The 17,827-nt window shown below is 38.8% G+C and overlaps 1 protein-coding gene across 1 annotated transcript; it reads right to left on the reverse strand.

Annotated features, from left to right (window-relative positions):
- Nucleotides 1-529: 529 nt before the first annotated feature.
- LOC309709454 (leukemia inhibitory factor receptor-like) lies at nucleotides 530-17,184 on the reverse strand (the record flags this gene model as incomplete). The annotated part of the gene is made up of 18 exons (XM_082538072.1): nucleotides 530-1,583; nucleotides 4,087-4,144; nucleotides 4,239-4,332; nucleotides 4,434-4,562; nucleotides 5,183-5,341; nucleotides 5,421-5,522; nucleotides 5,603-5,782; nucleotides 6,421-6,643; nucleotides 6,918-6,979; nucleotides 7,069-7,231; nucleotides 7,321-7,466; nucleotides 7,548-7,693; nucleotides 9,104-9,230; nucleotides 9,346-9,609; nucleotides 9,700-9,850; nucleotides 9,942-10,093; nucleotides 16,498-16,543; nucleotides 17,167-17,184. The coding sequence occupies 18 exons, from the start codon at nucleotides 17,182-17,184 to the stop codon at nucleotides 1,092-1,094; spliced, it is 2,712 nt and encodes a 903-aa protein (XP_082394198.1). The 3' UTR covers nucleotides 530-1,091.
- Nucleotides 17,185-17,827: the final 643 nt, after the last annotated feature.

Raw genomic sequence — 17,827 nt, forward strand, 5'->3', positions numbered from 1 at the left:
GATGGAATGTGCCTGCAGTTAAACTCTTTAGCTATAACCTTCCCCACAACCCTACATGTGGGGGAGGAGAACAGAAGAATATCTAAACATGCAGTTTAAGGCAAGGTGTAAGGAGAGTAAAATCTTTCACAATCAGCTGTTTATCTTGTTGAAATCAGTCTGATAGAAACACAACGAGCAGCAGCACAGCTCAGCTAATCCCACTCTGTAACTCTGTACATAAAATCTATTGGAGCTTGTGATGTAGATTATTTTGGTTCTTTTTTGAGTCTTTGAGTCGATACACCTACTGAATCTCATGTTACCCCTGAATGTGATCACTTCTCTTTTAGGTGTGAGGGAAAGTTACCATTTAAAAAAAAATCATTTGCTTGAGTTTACTACATGCATTAGAATAAGTTTAAATAAAGTTTGCATTTCCTTTTATTAATATGTTTTTATTGTTATACAGTATTAAAATAACACAAGGTTCAGTAAACTTGACAACAAAACCAAACAAAAAAAACCTCCAACTGGTAGAAATGTTCTCTGAAGCGACGTTTTACTTCTGATTTTGCACATAAACAAGTTGAAGAATTGTTGTTAATATGGACCTTTTACCGCTTGGCAACATATATGTGCTGATTTGGCCTTCAAAGAGGTACACATGCTTACCATGAAGTCCACTAATTAACCTTAGGGAGAACTTGTAGGAGTTTTACTGTTCTGCTGTTTCTGAGAACATTCGTTTCTTTCTTTCTTTTGCGTTCTTAAAATATGTGGTAAAGGTGGCTCACAATTACCGGAAAGCATGAAGCCAAACTCACTATTAGAAAGCTTGTTTATGACTATAATTATCACTTCTATAGAGATTCATACATGCATGATATATAGTAATCATACCCAGCATCCACCAGGTTAGGGCTGGGCAGTGAGTCTGAGACTTTATTGAAAGGAAACATCTTTTACACTTAAAATTATGCCTGTTTAGTGTGTGACTAAAGCAAAACCCAACCCTAACCCTAGTTGACTCAATGATGAACTGGTGGATGATGGATGAACTATACAGCAGTTAACGATGCCTGAAGTACTCACATAAGTTTTAAATGTGTTCACACATGCAGCAGCTGCTTGGATGTCTTCTGTGGCAACAAAATGTACGTGAACGAATATGAAAGAGGACTGTCTGGTACGTCCTCAGGATGAGTTGCGGTAAAGGTCTCTTCAGGGCTCTGAGGCTGGTATTCATGAAAGCTATCAATTATACATATGCCCTGCTGGATCTGAAGATGTGATTGTGACTGCTGGTCCTCACCCTGCACTCTCAGGTTATATGAAGGGTTAGGAAATACATCATTTCCTGGAAAAGACAGAACGCCTGGCTGAGATGTGAGGCCTGTAGTGGGTAAAGTAAGGGGTGGCTGGAGTTTCTTCAGAAGCTTATTGTAGTAACCTTTGGGAGTCTGAGAGAAGGAAAAAGAAGGCATGTAGTCCTGGCCAACAACAGGCTGTGGTGCACTAAAATAATCATGCAGCTCCGGAACATCCCAGACCTCCCTGTAGTGTCTCTGATCAAAGTGAAGATGACGAACGGTATGTTCATCCTGAAAAATAAAGAAAATGACCTCACATTCACAGGAAAGACATCTGGATTATGATAGTGAAACCAATAAATAATTGATTAGTACAATAGAAGGATGTATAGATGTAGCATATTAGTCAGCCAAACACTCCTTGAATGGCTCCAGATGTGAGTCAGTACAAAGCATTTTAATTTGCTTGTTTACACGAAAAGAAATGAATTTTGTGGTATTAAAAGGAGAAAAAAAGACATTTTACTGATGCAAACATTTTAACTTGAGTTAAAGTTGTGTTTGGTACCGGAAACTAATTGGTTAGGTATTGTTAAGTGCCCCGTCAAAGTTATCCTTTAATGCAGTGGTTCCCAAACTTTTTTTTGTTTTACAAGAAAAATGTTCGCCCCCCCTTCTCGCACGTGCACGTGCACACGCACACATCCTCCAACCACAAACACCCATATTTTGCTCCATTGCGGTTTATTTCACACTTCAAACATTTAGTAAACAATTAAGCAAATGCAAGTAATCTGCAATAAATCACAGGTAGTAATGAAATAAACTACTAACTCTTTTACGTTACGTCTGCACCTACACGGGTATTTTTGAAAACGCAGCTGTTTCGTCCACACGTAAACAGCGTTTCGAATCACCGAAAACGGAGATTTTTTAAAACTCAATTTTTCCGTTTACATGTGGACGAGGAATACAGAGTTCATCACACAGATAGAGACAAAATAGGGGAGACCGGGGATAGTTGTAACATTTCTGACATTTCTGTCTGTAAATTGAAGCTCTTTTAAGGTAGTGGATTCAAAATGTAATGCAAAGTATTTACATGTCTCTGCTATTAAATAGTGCAGCTATTTTCTCTGCAGCACAATTACTCATTGCATGGTATGGTCTCAAACACGAAGAGTGAAATGTTACAATTAACCCCATAGTCTGGGTTAGTTGTAACATATCCTGGGGTAAAATGTAACACAATGAAATAAGGGTACTAACAAAACATTAACATGTAATCTTTGTTTATTCAACACATGAATGCACTTAGAGCCATTTATGTAGCTCTGTGTGTGTGTGTGACAGAATGCAGAAATCTAGCTTTTGAACATATTCCAACCCCCAAAAAAGACAAATTATGGAATTTTCTGCAACTGAATATTTCATTAATTTTGGTTGGTCTTCCTTGAGTTTGGCCTCATTGGCTCAGTGGGCATTATAACCTACAACTCTTGCACCAATTTTGAACATAACAATGAAGCTAAAAAAAAAATGTAGATGTTCACCAGCATCGCAATTCCATTACTTTTTATCATGGCTTACCTTGGTGTGGTTTGCAAAGTGCTTCAGAAAGATGAGGAAATCTGTTTCTTGCACCCATCCTGACTTATTCCCACTACCAGTACTTCCTACTGGTCCATCTCTGACACAGTGGTCTGCATAATGTATGTGTTGGAACATAAACAGTGGAGGAATTGTGTTGCCAATGGCATTAACCGCATATACAAAAGCGACCAGTGAACCTCTCTCTGCTGATGTCGTTGCCCCAACTTGTTTAATATAAGTTAAAGTAATAGTGTGGTAAGTTGTAACATCTGCATTATTGTTACAACTGACCCAGACTCCTATAGCCATGAACTAGCTAACATTACAGCCAACGGCTAAAACATTAGCACTAAAGACCTACACAGAATATATCCCCATAGACATACAAATAACATAATTTAAGTTTGATGAGTTTAACTGCAAAGCAGATAATGCGATTACAAATTGAAATAAAGTAGAAAAACTTACTTTTTGGCATACAAATTACTTTTTTTCATGTTAAATTGTCTGTGTTTGACGAAATGTGCTGATTTTTCACATGTGATAGCAGAACTGAGTTGGGCATGCACAGGATGAGTCACATCATTTGAAACTTAGCCCTGATTGGAGAAACTGGAAGTGTTACAACTGACCCACGTTATAACTGTCCCCGGTCTCCCCTGCTGTTACTGTTAATCTGACTATCTGCAGGTTTTACACGCTTACATATAAACACGCAGTTACTGTCCTTCTATTTAGAAAGGCTGAGGCGTCGGGGTGTGATTATTTTACGTGTAGTTGTTTTTTTAATGTGTAATATTCAACATTGCAATCAATACATTTTTCAAAAAATGCCTCTCTGTGCACAATGGGTTTAAAAACATAAACAACTGTGGGATGCTGTTTGTCCGTGATTTGAAGAGCCCAGTGGTGCTCCTGACGAAGGGGAAACCAATTCTGCAGGGGAGACCTACCTCGTGCAGGTGAAACCAAAGAGCAGACATGCTTCACCATATTTTCTAGTCTTTGGCTTAGAATGAAGTTGGTTTGGAAACATATTCAGCTGTGCTTCATCTCCTGCTTTGCGTTTCTGTGGACGCTAGCCACGCATGCTTGCAGTGTCCAAGCGTTTTGTCTCCCCCCCCCCAACGCAATGGCTCTGCGCCCCTCCTAGGGGCGGGCCCCACACTTTGGGAAGGTCTGCTTTAATGTGACAACTTACTGTTAGCCACTCAGTCAGCACTGGCTTCGGGATTGGAGGACAGACTTTGTGCTTGATGCTGTTGGGTTAAAAAATGAATATAAATAAATGGGGGGAAAATGAGAATGAGAAAAAGAGAGAGATTACAATGAAAATAAATGTGCATTGCTTACCATGCCCAGTGTCTATAGCAGATAATTGTGCTGACAGACAGAATAAGAAAAACTGCTCCCAGGGATATCAAGATCAGCATTATCAGTTGATCAGCTGGTGAAAACAATGAATCACATCAAGTAATTCAAAGAAAATGACAAATGTTGACAGTCTTACTAAATAAAATAGTCCATATGGGGAAATAATTAACCTACTCGGGGGATTCAAGGTGACATTGATGGATGAATTACCACAAAGTCCAAATGCTGTTGATGCTGTCACCGTGAAGGTGTACATACTGATGTTCAGGTTCTTTGCAGTGAGGCTGGTGGCTTCAGGATCATCTAAATCAACACAGAGTGACCGCCATTATTACAACATAAATACATGTTTACGATCATCGGGCAACACTGGAGACTTACTTTATTTATCTCAGTTACAAGCTAATCTTTGTGTGTGGAGAAACAAAACCAGGACTTTGTTATCAGTAGAGAAACTTAATAGTGTGATTAAGTGTGTCATCGTCCGAGTGCCAATCAATTTGTAAACAACTCGTCGGCAACATGTTCAGGTTACTGTAAAGGGTGCAAAAAAAATGGTGTCTAAGAATTTGGACATTTTTGGGGTGATTAGTGTGTGTCTGCAATCAATTCAAAAATTTTTAATGAATTATTGCATTCACAATCATGTTTAGCCTAAATCTACAGGCTGAGACCTCAAAAGGAGGCTTGTTTTGTTTTTAGACTACCACAAGGGGGCATTGTGTCCATTTGTTAAAACTTGTGTTATTAGCCATTTCCTGATGCAAATACTGGAAGAGGAAGGTCATCATATGCCAGGAGGTAAATACTAACAATGAATTAAACTTCAGCTAACAGAGCACCTATGAAAAAGTGCTGATCCTGTGCTTAATGTCCAGACTGAAATCTTAGCTGGCCTGAGTGAGTATGCCTTCATACTGTACCTGTGCTCACGTTAAAAACGTTCCCGCTCTTGTCCTGGTAGTAGAGAATATATCCATGGATGGAAGCAGTCTGCTTTTCCAGAGGTATGGGCTCCCAGGATACCTCAACAGCCGAGTCTTCCTGTTTGTATTTGAGTTTAAACAGCTCGACTCCTATTTCTGGAAAGATGTGACATGCATAAAATACACTGCTGATTGAACCATCGCATTTTGTGAGAAATCACTGAATCAGTCTTACTGGTCTCTCTGATGTAGCCCTTTCTTCTCTGTAGTAGCACCGCAGCTCCCTCAGTGCAGGCGTATATGGACAGCAGGTATCTCCGACCATCTTCAAAGTTCTCTGGAACAACAAAAGGAGCTGTGCTGAAACAGATGCAAATATGATCTGCAACAGTTTTGTAGGCAAAGATGAGGACGTACTTGAAAAAACTGTGGTATGAGTTCTGTTGGGAGGCACTTTCATCCACTCGAAGGTGCAATTACCGAAGACTGGACACCAGTCCACTATGTAGCCACAGCTGGCGTTAGGACTATCAGGCCAGGACAGGAAGAAGCTACCATTGCTGCCACTGATCCAGGAGGTCTTCACCTCGGATGTATCTGAAAAATGAGCCTCGTTAAAAAACAGTTTTACCCATGACTCTACATGAAAAATGAACATAGCAACTTTGAGATCATCCATTGTTTTTATGACCTGACTGAAGCAGAGTGTCCCACTCCAAGGACTCTTAGACTCTAAAGCAAGGAGGTGCCCCCTTATGGGCATTAGAAAGAATGCAGTGCAATTTTTAGGGGATTTGGCTTCCCTTTTAAGATGAGGCCAGAATTTCTATACTCTTCATGAATCACTATTTGTAAACTTATAATATATTACATTATTTGAGCAGGGAAATTAATTTGTCAAATTCTGCATTTGTTTTGAAAACCATTTGCTTACAGGCAAATGTACTTTTAAGGCATTTAGCTTCCCTTTGCAGACCAATAAAATGTGCAAAAATGTACATACTCACCATGACTTGGACATATAGAATATAAACACAACAATTACAAATTTGTATACTTATAATAGATATAATCTCAATCATGTGATCATGAAAACTGCTATTCCTTTTCTGCATTAGTTTGGAAAACCTTTTGCTTACAGCCTTCTGCACAGATTAGATAAAATCAAACCTCTTCCTCAAATGGAAATCAAAGTGAGCTTATCTGTAATGTGTGGTGCTCTGTTAGCTTCATACCTAGATTGCTGCGGGGGATGATGATGGTCGATGGTGATGAGCTGCCGTTTATGTTTCTAGCCGTGACAGTGACCATGTACTCCTCACTGGGGTCCAGCGTGAGTGTAAGACTGTGATTGCTTCTGGACACGTTGGTTTGGTTTGACTGATTTTTGTCTTTGGTCTTTGCCCAGGACACTTTGTAGTCAAAGATTTCTCCATGGCTCTGATTGGTCAGTGGCACCTGTGGAGACGTAACATCAAGACCTGAAATGGTAACAGTGTCCTCTGAAACATCACTTTCTAACTGTATAAGTTGTTGCACTGATATTTTTAAATACGTTTATTAAAATATATTTTTTTCCCACATAAGTTTATTAATATTTAGTATTGCTTTACAGACTAGCTGTAAGTAAAAGTGTATTTTTTAATTCCACTGGTGACCACTTGAAACTGAGTCAGTTTCCAGACTTAGTGACTTTAAAAAAAACACTTTGTAAAAGCCAACTTGGACTCACCTTCCAGGAGATTACAGCCTGGTCTGCCTTCACCTTCATCCACACGTCAAGAGCATCTGGAACTGTGGTGCAACCAGACAAACGACATCTGTTACATTCACACATTTTTAAAGTCTTTTCTCTTAAAAAACAAAAAACAAAAACTACTTACCATCACCCTTCGTGCAGATTTTGACACTATTGCTCCAGTCACCCCATTTCCAGAAATGCTGTGATGTTCCACATCGGACCCTCACGTCATAGTCCCAGTGTGGTATCAAGTCCTTGATGACTGCAGCTGTGAGGCCAACTCCAAAGTTTTCAGTCTGGTAAACCTACAAGGACAAGAATTATGTTAGCTGACTTCAGTGAAGACCTTTACTTTGAAAAGCCAATACCTTAGCCTCCTTTTTAATCTACTCACTTTGGTATTAGAGTTTCCATCACTGACATGTACTTGGCATGTGATGTTGAGATTACTGTACTTCTTCACAGTCCAGCTCCATTTCAGACTGATGTTTCTGGGGTTCACAGTTGAAGCTGCCACTTTGTCTGGAGCAACCATGTGCACTAAAACAAGAGATCACAACAATCAGCTGATCTTAAAGATTAAGAATAGCCTTTTTCCCCTCGTTTTTTCCAAAGTTTTACCTCTTTTGGTCAGGTCCACCCTGTCATGGAGCTCGAGCTTTCCCAGAGGATTAGTGACTGTTAAGGTCCAGTTCCTCTCAGCAGCATCCAGCTCCACTTTTTGCGAGCATTTACCCAATTGATGCATTGGTCCAATGTTGCATGGGCTAAAATGTAAAAATATACACTGCTTAAATATTAACAACAACACAGAGGCACAAACATACAAAACAATATAAAATCAGGAATGGGGGAAAACAGTTTTTCACAAGTCTACTTAGCTGAAAGCAGTGCTGTTGTAGACCATTGCTATCAAGTTAAAGTGCCAAAAATTGCACTTTGGCCATTTTTAACACATCAAGTTAACACATCAAGTTAAAGCTACTGTCAGCTATTCCCTTTTCACAAGGGGTTACCAGAGCAGGTACCCCTGTGTTTTGATTTGGAAGACTTTTATACTGGATGCCTTTCATACTGCAACTGAAGAGGAAATTTGTATCTCTTCCTGAAATCAAACCAGTGGCCTTTATACTATTTTAAAAAAATTGGCCTAAAGTTTTCAAAAATGACCTGTGGAACTGAATCTTTGGCTTGTCTTTATTTGTTGATGCATAAATTCATTATTGCTGTTTCAGTTTATTATCATCTTTAAATTACAACTCACATTAAAAATGATTTTATCCAGAGAAGAAAATAAAAGCCTTTTGGGTGCATCTGACCATCATGTTGACTAAGCCTGATATCAAGCCATTTCCAAAATAAGTCAAATTATCTGTTTTATTATTGATTCATCTTCAATCTAAACACCAACTGCGTACTGTAAGTTTGGGGACTCTGCTACAACAACATAAAACATTTTAATAGATGAAGTTAAATATTACAGTCATGTAATGACGTTTGTTGCTTAACTGCGTAACAGGCTTGTCAGATAATTTGAAACAAATCATAGAAATTAAACAAAGTCAAACATGAAAAATGAAAAACCACTAAAGGCAGGTAGGTACCATTCAGATCTACAGATAAGATTAACACTAAAGAGGTTGGCACCTCTAGATTTATCATTTTTACTGTTTCTACTCTTCTGTATGTATGTTACTAACAAGCTGCAAAAATGTTTCAGGAGCAAGGTTATAGCAGCGTGCAGTTATTAAATTATTAATTTTTATTTTAAAGAATCCTGATAGATGTTTGATTCTCTTTGTGACTATTAATCACAGTGAGAATAAGGAAGAAATGCTTTAAAACACACACACACACACACACACACACACACACACACACACACACACACAGTGAAGTCTGGTCAGTTTTAGAAAGACCATTCTCCCACACAGTGAACTTTCCCAGTATGAACTACGGGTAGGTTTTTTTTCCCAGTTTATATTTCAGTGCTTTCAAGGTTTAAATTTGGCAGTGAGCCATGATCTTCCGACCTCTGCTACATTTGAACAGGGGTTCCTAATAAAGTGCCGAGTGAATCAGTGAATCCTTTGAAGTTGTCAGATTACATTTTATTTACTTGTTTATAAGTAAACAAGTAAATTGCTTCCATAGTGAACCCTGTGGTTGTATTATACCTTCCATGAAGCTGGTATTTTCTTCTGACTATGGCAAGTTCCTCCATTTTCCTTCCTATATTCCAAAAACAATCGACAGATTCCAGATCCCGGGTTTCACACTGAAGATCACTGTCACCAGGGGGGTCTAAATTTATGGCAAATACCAAGAAAAAACCATAAGAACCAGCAATCTGTATTTAGAAGATAAATTTAAAAAAACAAAACAAAACCATCATCTTAACCTGCTGCTTCATACTTACAGCCAGCGTGAAAACTGGCTCCACTGATGTCTCCTTTGGTTGTTTCACATATTACATCACTCCAGTTTTCTGATTGTTGTTCCAGGTGGACAGTCAGGGCATGCACATGTTCACTGATCTTTTTTTCCATGCCTTTATACCCATTTACATACATTCTCCTGAAACCTTTTCCTTCTGGCACAATGCAGCAGAATGTGGCTCTGCTGCCTACTTCAAGTATTTTATCCTTTGGGAAAACTGATATTTCTGCTGGGCTTTGCATCCCTGCCAAACAACAACAATGAGGCATAATAAGCACAACTGTAAAATGTGTAAGAATTATGAAAATCTAAATGATTTGAATTCAACAATAACCAGGTAGTGTCTTCTGCATCCATGGGCTTGATTGGTTGTTGTATTGGGACCTGAGCCGGACTGAATGGCGAGCACACTGCGATGGTAAATGGGAAGTCCATTTCCAGGAATGAGTAGATCCTATCTGTGCAGGTGCCACAACAACTTCACCCTACAACATTATCATAAACACATTAGAGCAACAGTTCTTTGTTTGGAGGCTACAGAAGTGAGGATTATAGTTACCCATAATAATCTCTTACATTGTGTTCAGGTTTGTCTGCTATGAGAAGCTGCAGCTCGTACACGAGCCCATCTCGTATCACAGAGCAAGAAGGGTCATCTTCCCACTTTAACAGGAGTGTCTGATCGTTGTGGGCAAGAGTTACATTCTGAGGTCCACAACACAACACACCTAAAGGAGAAATTCCATGTTTAAAGTGGAACACTGAACGAGTCTTAAGCTTAAAAACATAATTGTTGGGCTATTTGAACAGCAGTCAGTAAAGACACAGGATAGTGGTGCCAATAGCGTTACACTTTTCTCAGTACCGATGCTCTGTTAAAGCCTCTGGTTTCTAGTAATGTCACCTTTAGTGCTGTTACCTTTATCAGTGGCAATCCACTTCTTGGATCTGATACTACTAGTCATTTCCAAATCAAAACACTCCTTAAACTCATAAAATAAAACAAACACTGAGCCACCACTGCGAGTTAAAAACCAGTGTGGCTTTTCTCCTGGGTGCTACAATAAAGTTTAACACCCTTAAAAAATTACTGTACTGTATACGGTCCTTATATTCCGTGAAACAATATTTGCTCTTCTGCGAACCTAGAACTGGATCTAATATTTGAATCTGCAGCTACTTTTTTTTTTTTTTACACTTTTTCTCTCAGATCAATCTTCTGATTTACAATCTTCTTGACAAGACTGCTCAAAGACATTTTATATCTATTAAAGGATGATACCACAGACCTTTATGGCAGGGTAATTAAACTACTACTTAAAAAGCAGTCACTTGACCCAGCTAATTATTATAGGCCATTTTCTTTTTCAGAAATTCTTGAAAAAGGTTGTTAAACAGCTAATAATTTATCTGCAAAGGAACAATTTATATGAAGAGTTTCAGGTAGGATTTAGAATTCATCACAGTGCAGAAGCTGCTAGGCTACTGCTGACCGTAACATTTTATCACAGGGATTAGAGCACGCTGTAGGTATTACAGGTACTGCACTGCAGTGGTTTGAATTAGTGGTGTGCGGATCGATATTGAAATATCGATTCTTCCGATACCAGTAATTTACAGGGAGTGCAGAATTATTAGGCAAATGAGTATTTTGTCCACATGATCCTCTTCATGCATGTTGTCTTACTCCAAGCTGTATAGGATCGAAAGCCTACTACCAATTAAGCATATTAGGTGATGTGCATGTCTGTAATGAGAAGGGGTGTGGTCTAATGACATCAACACCCTATATCAGGTGCGCATAATTATTAGGCAACGTCCTTTCCTTTGGCAAAATGGGTCAAAAGAAGGACTTGACAGGCTCAGAAAAGTCAAAAATAGTGAGATATCTTGCAGAGGGATGCAGCAGTCTCAAAATTGCAAAGCTTCTGAAGCGTGATCATCGAACAATCAAGCGTTTCATTCAAAATAGTCAACAGGGTCGCAAGAAGCGTGTGGAAAAACCAAGGCACAAAATAACTGCCCATGAACTGAGAAAAGTCAAGCGTGCAGCTGCCAAGATGCCACTTGCCAGCAGTTTGGCCATATTTCAGAGCTGCAACATCACTGGAGTGCCCAAAAGCACAAGGTGTGCAATACTCAGAGACATGGCCAAGGTAAGAAAGGCTGAAAGATGACCACCACTGAACAAGACACACAAGCTGAAATGTCAAGACTGGGCCAAGAAATATCTCAAGACTGGTTTTTCTAAGGTTTTATGGACTGATGAAATGAGAGTGAGTCTTGATGGGCCAGATGGATGGGCCCGTGGCTGGATTGGTAAAGGGCAGAGAGATCCAGTCTGACTCAGACGCCAGCAAGGTGGAGGTGGAGTACTGGTTTGGGCTGGTATCATCAAAGATGAGCTTGTGGGGCCTTTTCGGGTTGAGGATGGAGTCAAGCTCAACTCCCAGTCCTACTGCCAGTTTCTGGAAGACACCTTCTTCAAGCAGTGGTACAGGAAGAAGTCTGCATCCTTCAAGAAAAACGTGATTTTCATGCAGGACAATGCTCCATCACACGCGTCCAAGTACTCCACAGCGTGGCTGGCAAGAAAGGGTATAAAAGAAGAAAAACTAATGACATGGCCTCCTTGTTCACCTGATCTGAACCCCATTGAGAACCTGTGGTCCATCATCACATGTGAGATTTACAAGGAGGGAAAACAATACACCTCTCTGAACAGTGTCTGGGAGGCTGTGGTTGCTGCTGCACGCAATGTTGATGGTGAACAGATCAAAACACTGACAGAATCCATGGATGGCAGGCTTTTGAGTGTCCTTGCAAAGAAAGGTGGCTATATTGGTCGCTGATTTGTTTTTGTTTTGTTTTTGAATGTCAGAAATGTATAATTGTGAATGTGGAGATGTTATATTGGTTTCACTGGTAAAAATCAATAATTGAAATGGGTATATATTTGTTTTTTGTTAAGTTGCCTAATAATTATGCACAGTAATAGTCACCTGCACACACAGATATCCCCCTAAAATAGCTAAAACTAAAAACAAACTAAAAACTACTTCCACAAACATTCAGCTTTGATATTAATGAGTTTTTTGGGTTCATTGAGAACATGGTTGTTGTTCAATAATAAAATGATTCCTCAAAAATACAACTTGCCTAATAATTCTGCACTCCCTGTATGCTCTAGAATCAATTTTCATATTAAAATATCGATATTTTAGTACTTTGGGGTAAATTTGTAGTTTTTCATTAACAGGAACAAAGTGGAAAGAAACTATATCATTCGGATTGTCTAAATTGGAAGGAACTATTTCCTCTTACGCCTTTCATAGTCATGTGCAAAACACAGCTGTATAAATGTGTCCAGCCCCTGGCGTGCGCACTCACAACAATGGCTGAGCATAAATGGAGTCATGTGTGCACGTATTTTACCTCCACAAACGGCCGAGGCGCGGTTTGCGATACATGTGGCAAGACAGTGACGTGTTGTGGCAACACCACTAACCGCGTCAAACACCTGAGAGTAAATCACATCACAGAATATGACGAGCTTATGTTGAGGCGAACTGAAGAGGAGGAGAGGGACAGGTGCTGCTAGGGCGAGACAGACGTCTCTCAGGACTCCCTGAGAGACGTCTGTCTCTCAACATGTTCAAATAGGGCACAACTTCAGGTTTTTTATTTCTACATGATAATTCTACATTATTAAGCAATAAAAAAAGTAGTCTGATGTCCTGCAATAATTATGAAGTTATATTATTACAATTACATAATACAATTATATATTGTATTATGAAATACAATGAAACATTACGTTTTTGTACAGAGTATTGGTATCGGATCAGTATCGTCGATACCACCCTGACTTTTACTTGGTATCGGATCAAAAAGGAAATCAGTGGTATCTCACATCACTAGTTTGAATCATATCTGTTTAACAGACTGCAGTCTGTTCGCGTAAATGGAGAGTCCTCTTCACACACTAATAATTATGGAGTTCCACAGGGTTCAGTGCTAGGACAAATTCTGTTTACATTATACATGCTTCCCTTATCATCAGAAGGCATAGCATACATTTTCACTGCAACTTTATCTGTCCATGAAGCCAGATAACATACGCAAATTAGTTAAACTGCATGAATGTTTTAAATACATAAAGACCTGGATGGCCTCTAACTTTTTGCTTCTAAATTCAGATAAAGCTGAGGTTATTGTACTTGGCCCTGAAAATATGGTAGCTAACCAGATGCTTGATCAGGATGGCATTACTTTGGCCTCCAGTAACACTGTGAGGAACCTTGGAGTTGTTTTTAACCAGGATACCGGTATGTTTTGCAATGTGCATATTATAACACAAATATAACTAATTTGTAGGACTGCTTTATTCAATTTAGGCGATATCCCTAAAAATAGAAATATCCTGTCTCAGAGTGACGCTGAAAAACTAGTTTATGCATTAATTACTTCCAGGCTGGACTACTGTAATTCATTATTATCAGGATGTCTGACAGACTGACGGGGACTAGAATGAGAGAGCATATTTCTCCTATACTGACTTCCCTTCATTGGCTTCCTGTTAAATCCAGAATTGAGTTCAAAATCCTGCTCCTCACAAACAAGGTCTTGAATAATCAAACCCCATCTTATCTTAATGAGCTTATAGTACCATATCACCCCTTTGACTACGATGACCTGGATGACTGAGAACCTTCACAGACATCACCCCATTAAAGCACTTCAGGCTTACTTGTGGTTCCTAGAATATAGGATGGGAGGAAGGGCCTTCAGTTTTCAGGCCCCTCTTCTATGGAACCAGCTTCCAGTTTGGATTCAGGAGACAAATATAATCTCTACTTTTAAGATTAGGCTTAAAACTTTATTTTTTACTAAAGCCTATAGTTAGGGCTGGATCAGGTGACCCTGAATTTATCACCCAGTTATGCTGCAAGCTGCGGGACTTCCCATGATGCACTAAGTGTTTCTTCTTTAGACACTATGTGTTTATACACCACGGTACATTAAATGCAGTACTTATTATTGTGTAGCTCTCTTCCATAGAATATGTTTGTCCTGTCTTTCTGCCCTAACCCCCAAAGGTTGGGGTCATTTGCCTTGTTCTGTCAGAGGTTTCGTCCTGACCAAAAGAGTTTTTTCTTTCCAGTGTCACCAAGTGCTTATTCATGAGGGAATTGGATTGGATTGAACTGAATATGAGTCTTTGTGGATCATCCATACACACTGATAACCTTCTTGTCCAAATGTGATCACTTCTGGTTTCAGCATGAACATGGTGATGGCCAAAATGCCGGAGTACAAAACTTGCTCTTATAGATTACATGGTGGCTCCATCAAACTTGTATCTGTGTCAGCTTGTTATGTGCTCACTGAAGTAGATTGATCTTAAGTAAATATAAACATCTCTTAAATCTTAATATGCTAAGCAATCTGACATAGCAATGTAGAGCTTTCTGGTTCTGTGTTAAACATCCATTCCTGTGCATCTTTTTGTTTTTAAATTCTTTGTGGGAGGAACTCAGAGGGCACAGGAAGTGTAAAACTGGGCAATGACAGCTCTGCTCTACTTCTGCACTTAAGATGTTATGCAAGAGAAGATGGGGAATTAGCATGTGATTGCCTGCATTAAGTGTGAGGATAAAAAGCAAGATAAAAAGAAAAGCCATGATGCAATCATGTGATGTTGTACAATCAATACAGCTAACTGATACTCATGATAGCAGCACAGTGTTAGGATGATGTGTAACTGGACACAGAGCAAGTCATATTATTTATAAAACATTTTCATGAATAATTCTCTAAAATCCAGCCACAGCACAAACAAGGTCAACAAGTTCACACAAACTAGTGAAAGTAATTACTAAATGATACCTCGGCTTTGTTCTTCAGCTCAGTGATGCTAGTTCAATGCAAACTGTGCATGATATCGATAACACTATTACTCAAAGCCAACCAATTTTCTTTGGAATTCCTGAGGAAAATGATGATGAGGAAAATAATATAATTTACACACACATATAAAAATAGTTAAAGACAACATTTATAACACCCACTTATAATCAAATAATCTCAAATCACTCAATCAACGAGATGATGTAGACACACTCCAAAGTCCCTGAAAATGAGTTGCACCTCCACTGTTGCATGCTGATGTAAATTAAGCTTGACCAGTAAAAAAAAGACTCCACATAAAAATGATCTTGTATGCACAGGCAGCTGAAACACAGCATCTGAAATCAATATTTCTTGGCTTTATTAAACATATCAGATACCTTTCATACCTGTAGATTATCAAAGGTAAGATGACGACATACTCACCGTTTTCTTGTCCATCTTGTGTATATTTTCCGAAGAGTGAGAGCAATAACAACCATGCAATCATTATCATAATAATCGTGATGATCCTCTTGTGTAGAACTGTTTATTTCTTGACAGAAAAAACTGTCATGAATCAAGTCGAGTTGTTGTGATAGCTATGGCAATTAACATCCGCTCGAAGGTGGTTGAAAAGCAGATTTCTGTTTGATGACTGACACAGACAGCAGGCAAATGTCACTGTCTGTGTCAGGTTACTTCCTGTAGCCTGCCTTCCTCCATAAACACAGTTTGGAAGTGCATTTGAATTACACTGTTCTAAAAAATAGTAATGTCAAATTATTTTACTGTGTATTTTACAGTTGTGTGTTTTTCTAGAATATCATTACATTTACATAAGTAGACTGTGATCTGACACAGTCTACTTATGTAAATGTAAAATAACATAACATCACTGTAAATGTAATAAAACACAGTTTACTTGTTTTGTAAATATATTTTGTTGTACATATGCATATTTAGATTGTAAAAATACATTCACAAATGTGTCATGATTTCACAAATGTATGTCTGTTATTTGAAAGATTGAACTGTTGAATTCAAATTTAATGCTATGGAAAAGTATATAACATGAGCCCTATAAGCTTGTGTTACATCACATAAGTATTATTATCATTGCTAGTTAGGGCGTTCGTGGCTCAAGAGTTGGCAGTTCGCCTTGTGATCAGAAGGTTGCCGGTTTGCGCACCGGCTCGGACGCTCTCCGTCGTTGTGTCCGTGGTTAAGACTCTTCACCTACCGCCTATGGCCAAAGAGGCCGATGGTGCGATATGGCAGCCTCGCCTCTGTCAGTCTGTCCCAGGGCATGCAATCAGTTATTATTTAAACCAACTGTTAACTGTATATTTCTATACATTTACGTATTATGATTGTTGTTTATAGGTAATTTCATTGTTTGATCACGTAAAAATGTTCCTAATTTAATGTCTAAAAGCACTTGGAAAAGGCAGAATCCCATGTCAAATTAGCGCAACAAACTCTATTTTCATTACTGAAAATAACCGTATTTTTATGGGACAGTTATTTTTTGTTATTTTACGGTCGTATTTTGGCGCCCCAGCTGCTGGAATATTACCGTTTTTTTAAGATGTTTTTTCCCCCTATTTATAGATGATTTCATTGTTTAATGACATTAACATGTTCCTAATTCAATGTTTAGCGGCACTTGAAAAAGGCGAGATCCCATGTCAAATTAGCGCAACAAACTCTATTTTCATTACTGGAAATAACCGTATTTTTATGGGACAGTTATTTTTTGTTATTTTACGGTCGTATTTTGGCGCCCCAGCTGCCGGAATATTACCGTTTTTTCAAGATGCTTTTTCTAACAGTGTAGTAATGATTGTGAAATCCATGTGGATCCCACCACAGGAAATGGAGCAGTTGTGTTCTCGTAACTGTGACTCACAGCAGCGAGCTCAGACATGCTCTGAGGCTGTTTACATACCTGGAAGTCAATTACTATAAAAACATCATCCAGAGAGAGAATCAACACATCAAGGAAGGTATCATAAATTCAAGCTTTAAAATTTGGAAGTGTGTTCAATCACCACTAAATACACAATGAAGAATTTGAAGAAGTACTGCAAGTGAAAAACAAACAAACAAAAACACTTCACTGTAAAATGATGATAAAGCCAGTATCTATCTATCTATCTATCTATCTATCTATCTATCTATCTATCTATCTATCTAATTTATTTGAACACTTGTTTATGCACTGTATTGCAAAAAGTCACTCACTCAGTTTCATTTTTTATAGTGCCAAATCACAACAACAGCTGCCTCAGCCTCAACTATCATGTGACCCCCTTTGAGCAAATGCTACGGTGGCAGCGGGAAAGAAATACTCCCTTTTAACAGAAACAGAAACCTCCAGCAGAACAAGGCTCAGTGAGGGGGAGGACAGGAAAAGGACGTGCTGTGGAAGAGAGCCAGAGATTAATAATAACTAATGATTTAATACAGAGAGGTGTACAAACACAGTGAGTAATAAAGGTGACTGAAGAGGAAACACTCAGTGCATCATGAGAATCCCACAGCAGCATAGATCTATTGCAGCGCAATTA

The sequence above is a fragment of the Aulonocara stuartgranti genome, assembly GCF_965226115.1.
Source record: "Aulonocara stuartgranti genome assembly, chromosome: 7".
Classification (NCBI taxonomy): domain Eukaryota; kingdom Metazoa; phylum Chordata; class Actinopteri; order Cichliformes; family Cichlidae; genus Aulonocara; species Aulonocara stuartgranti.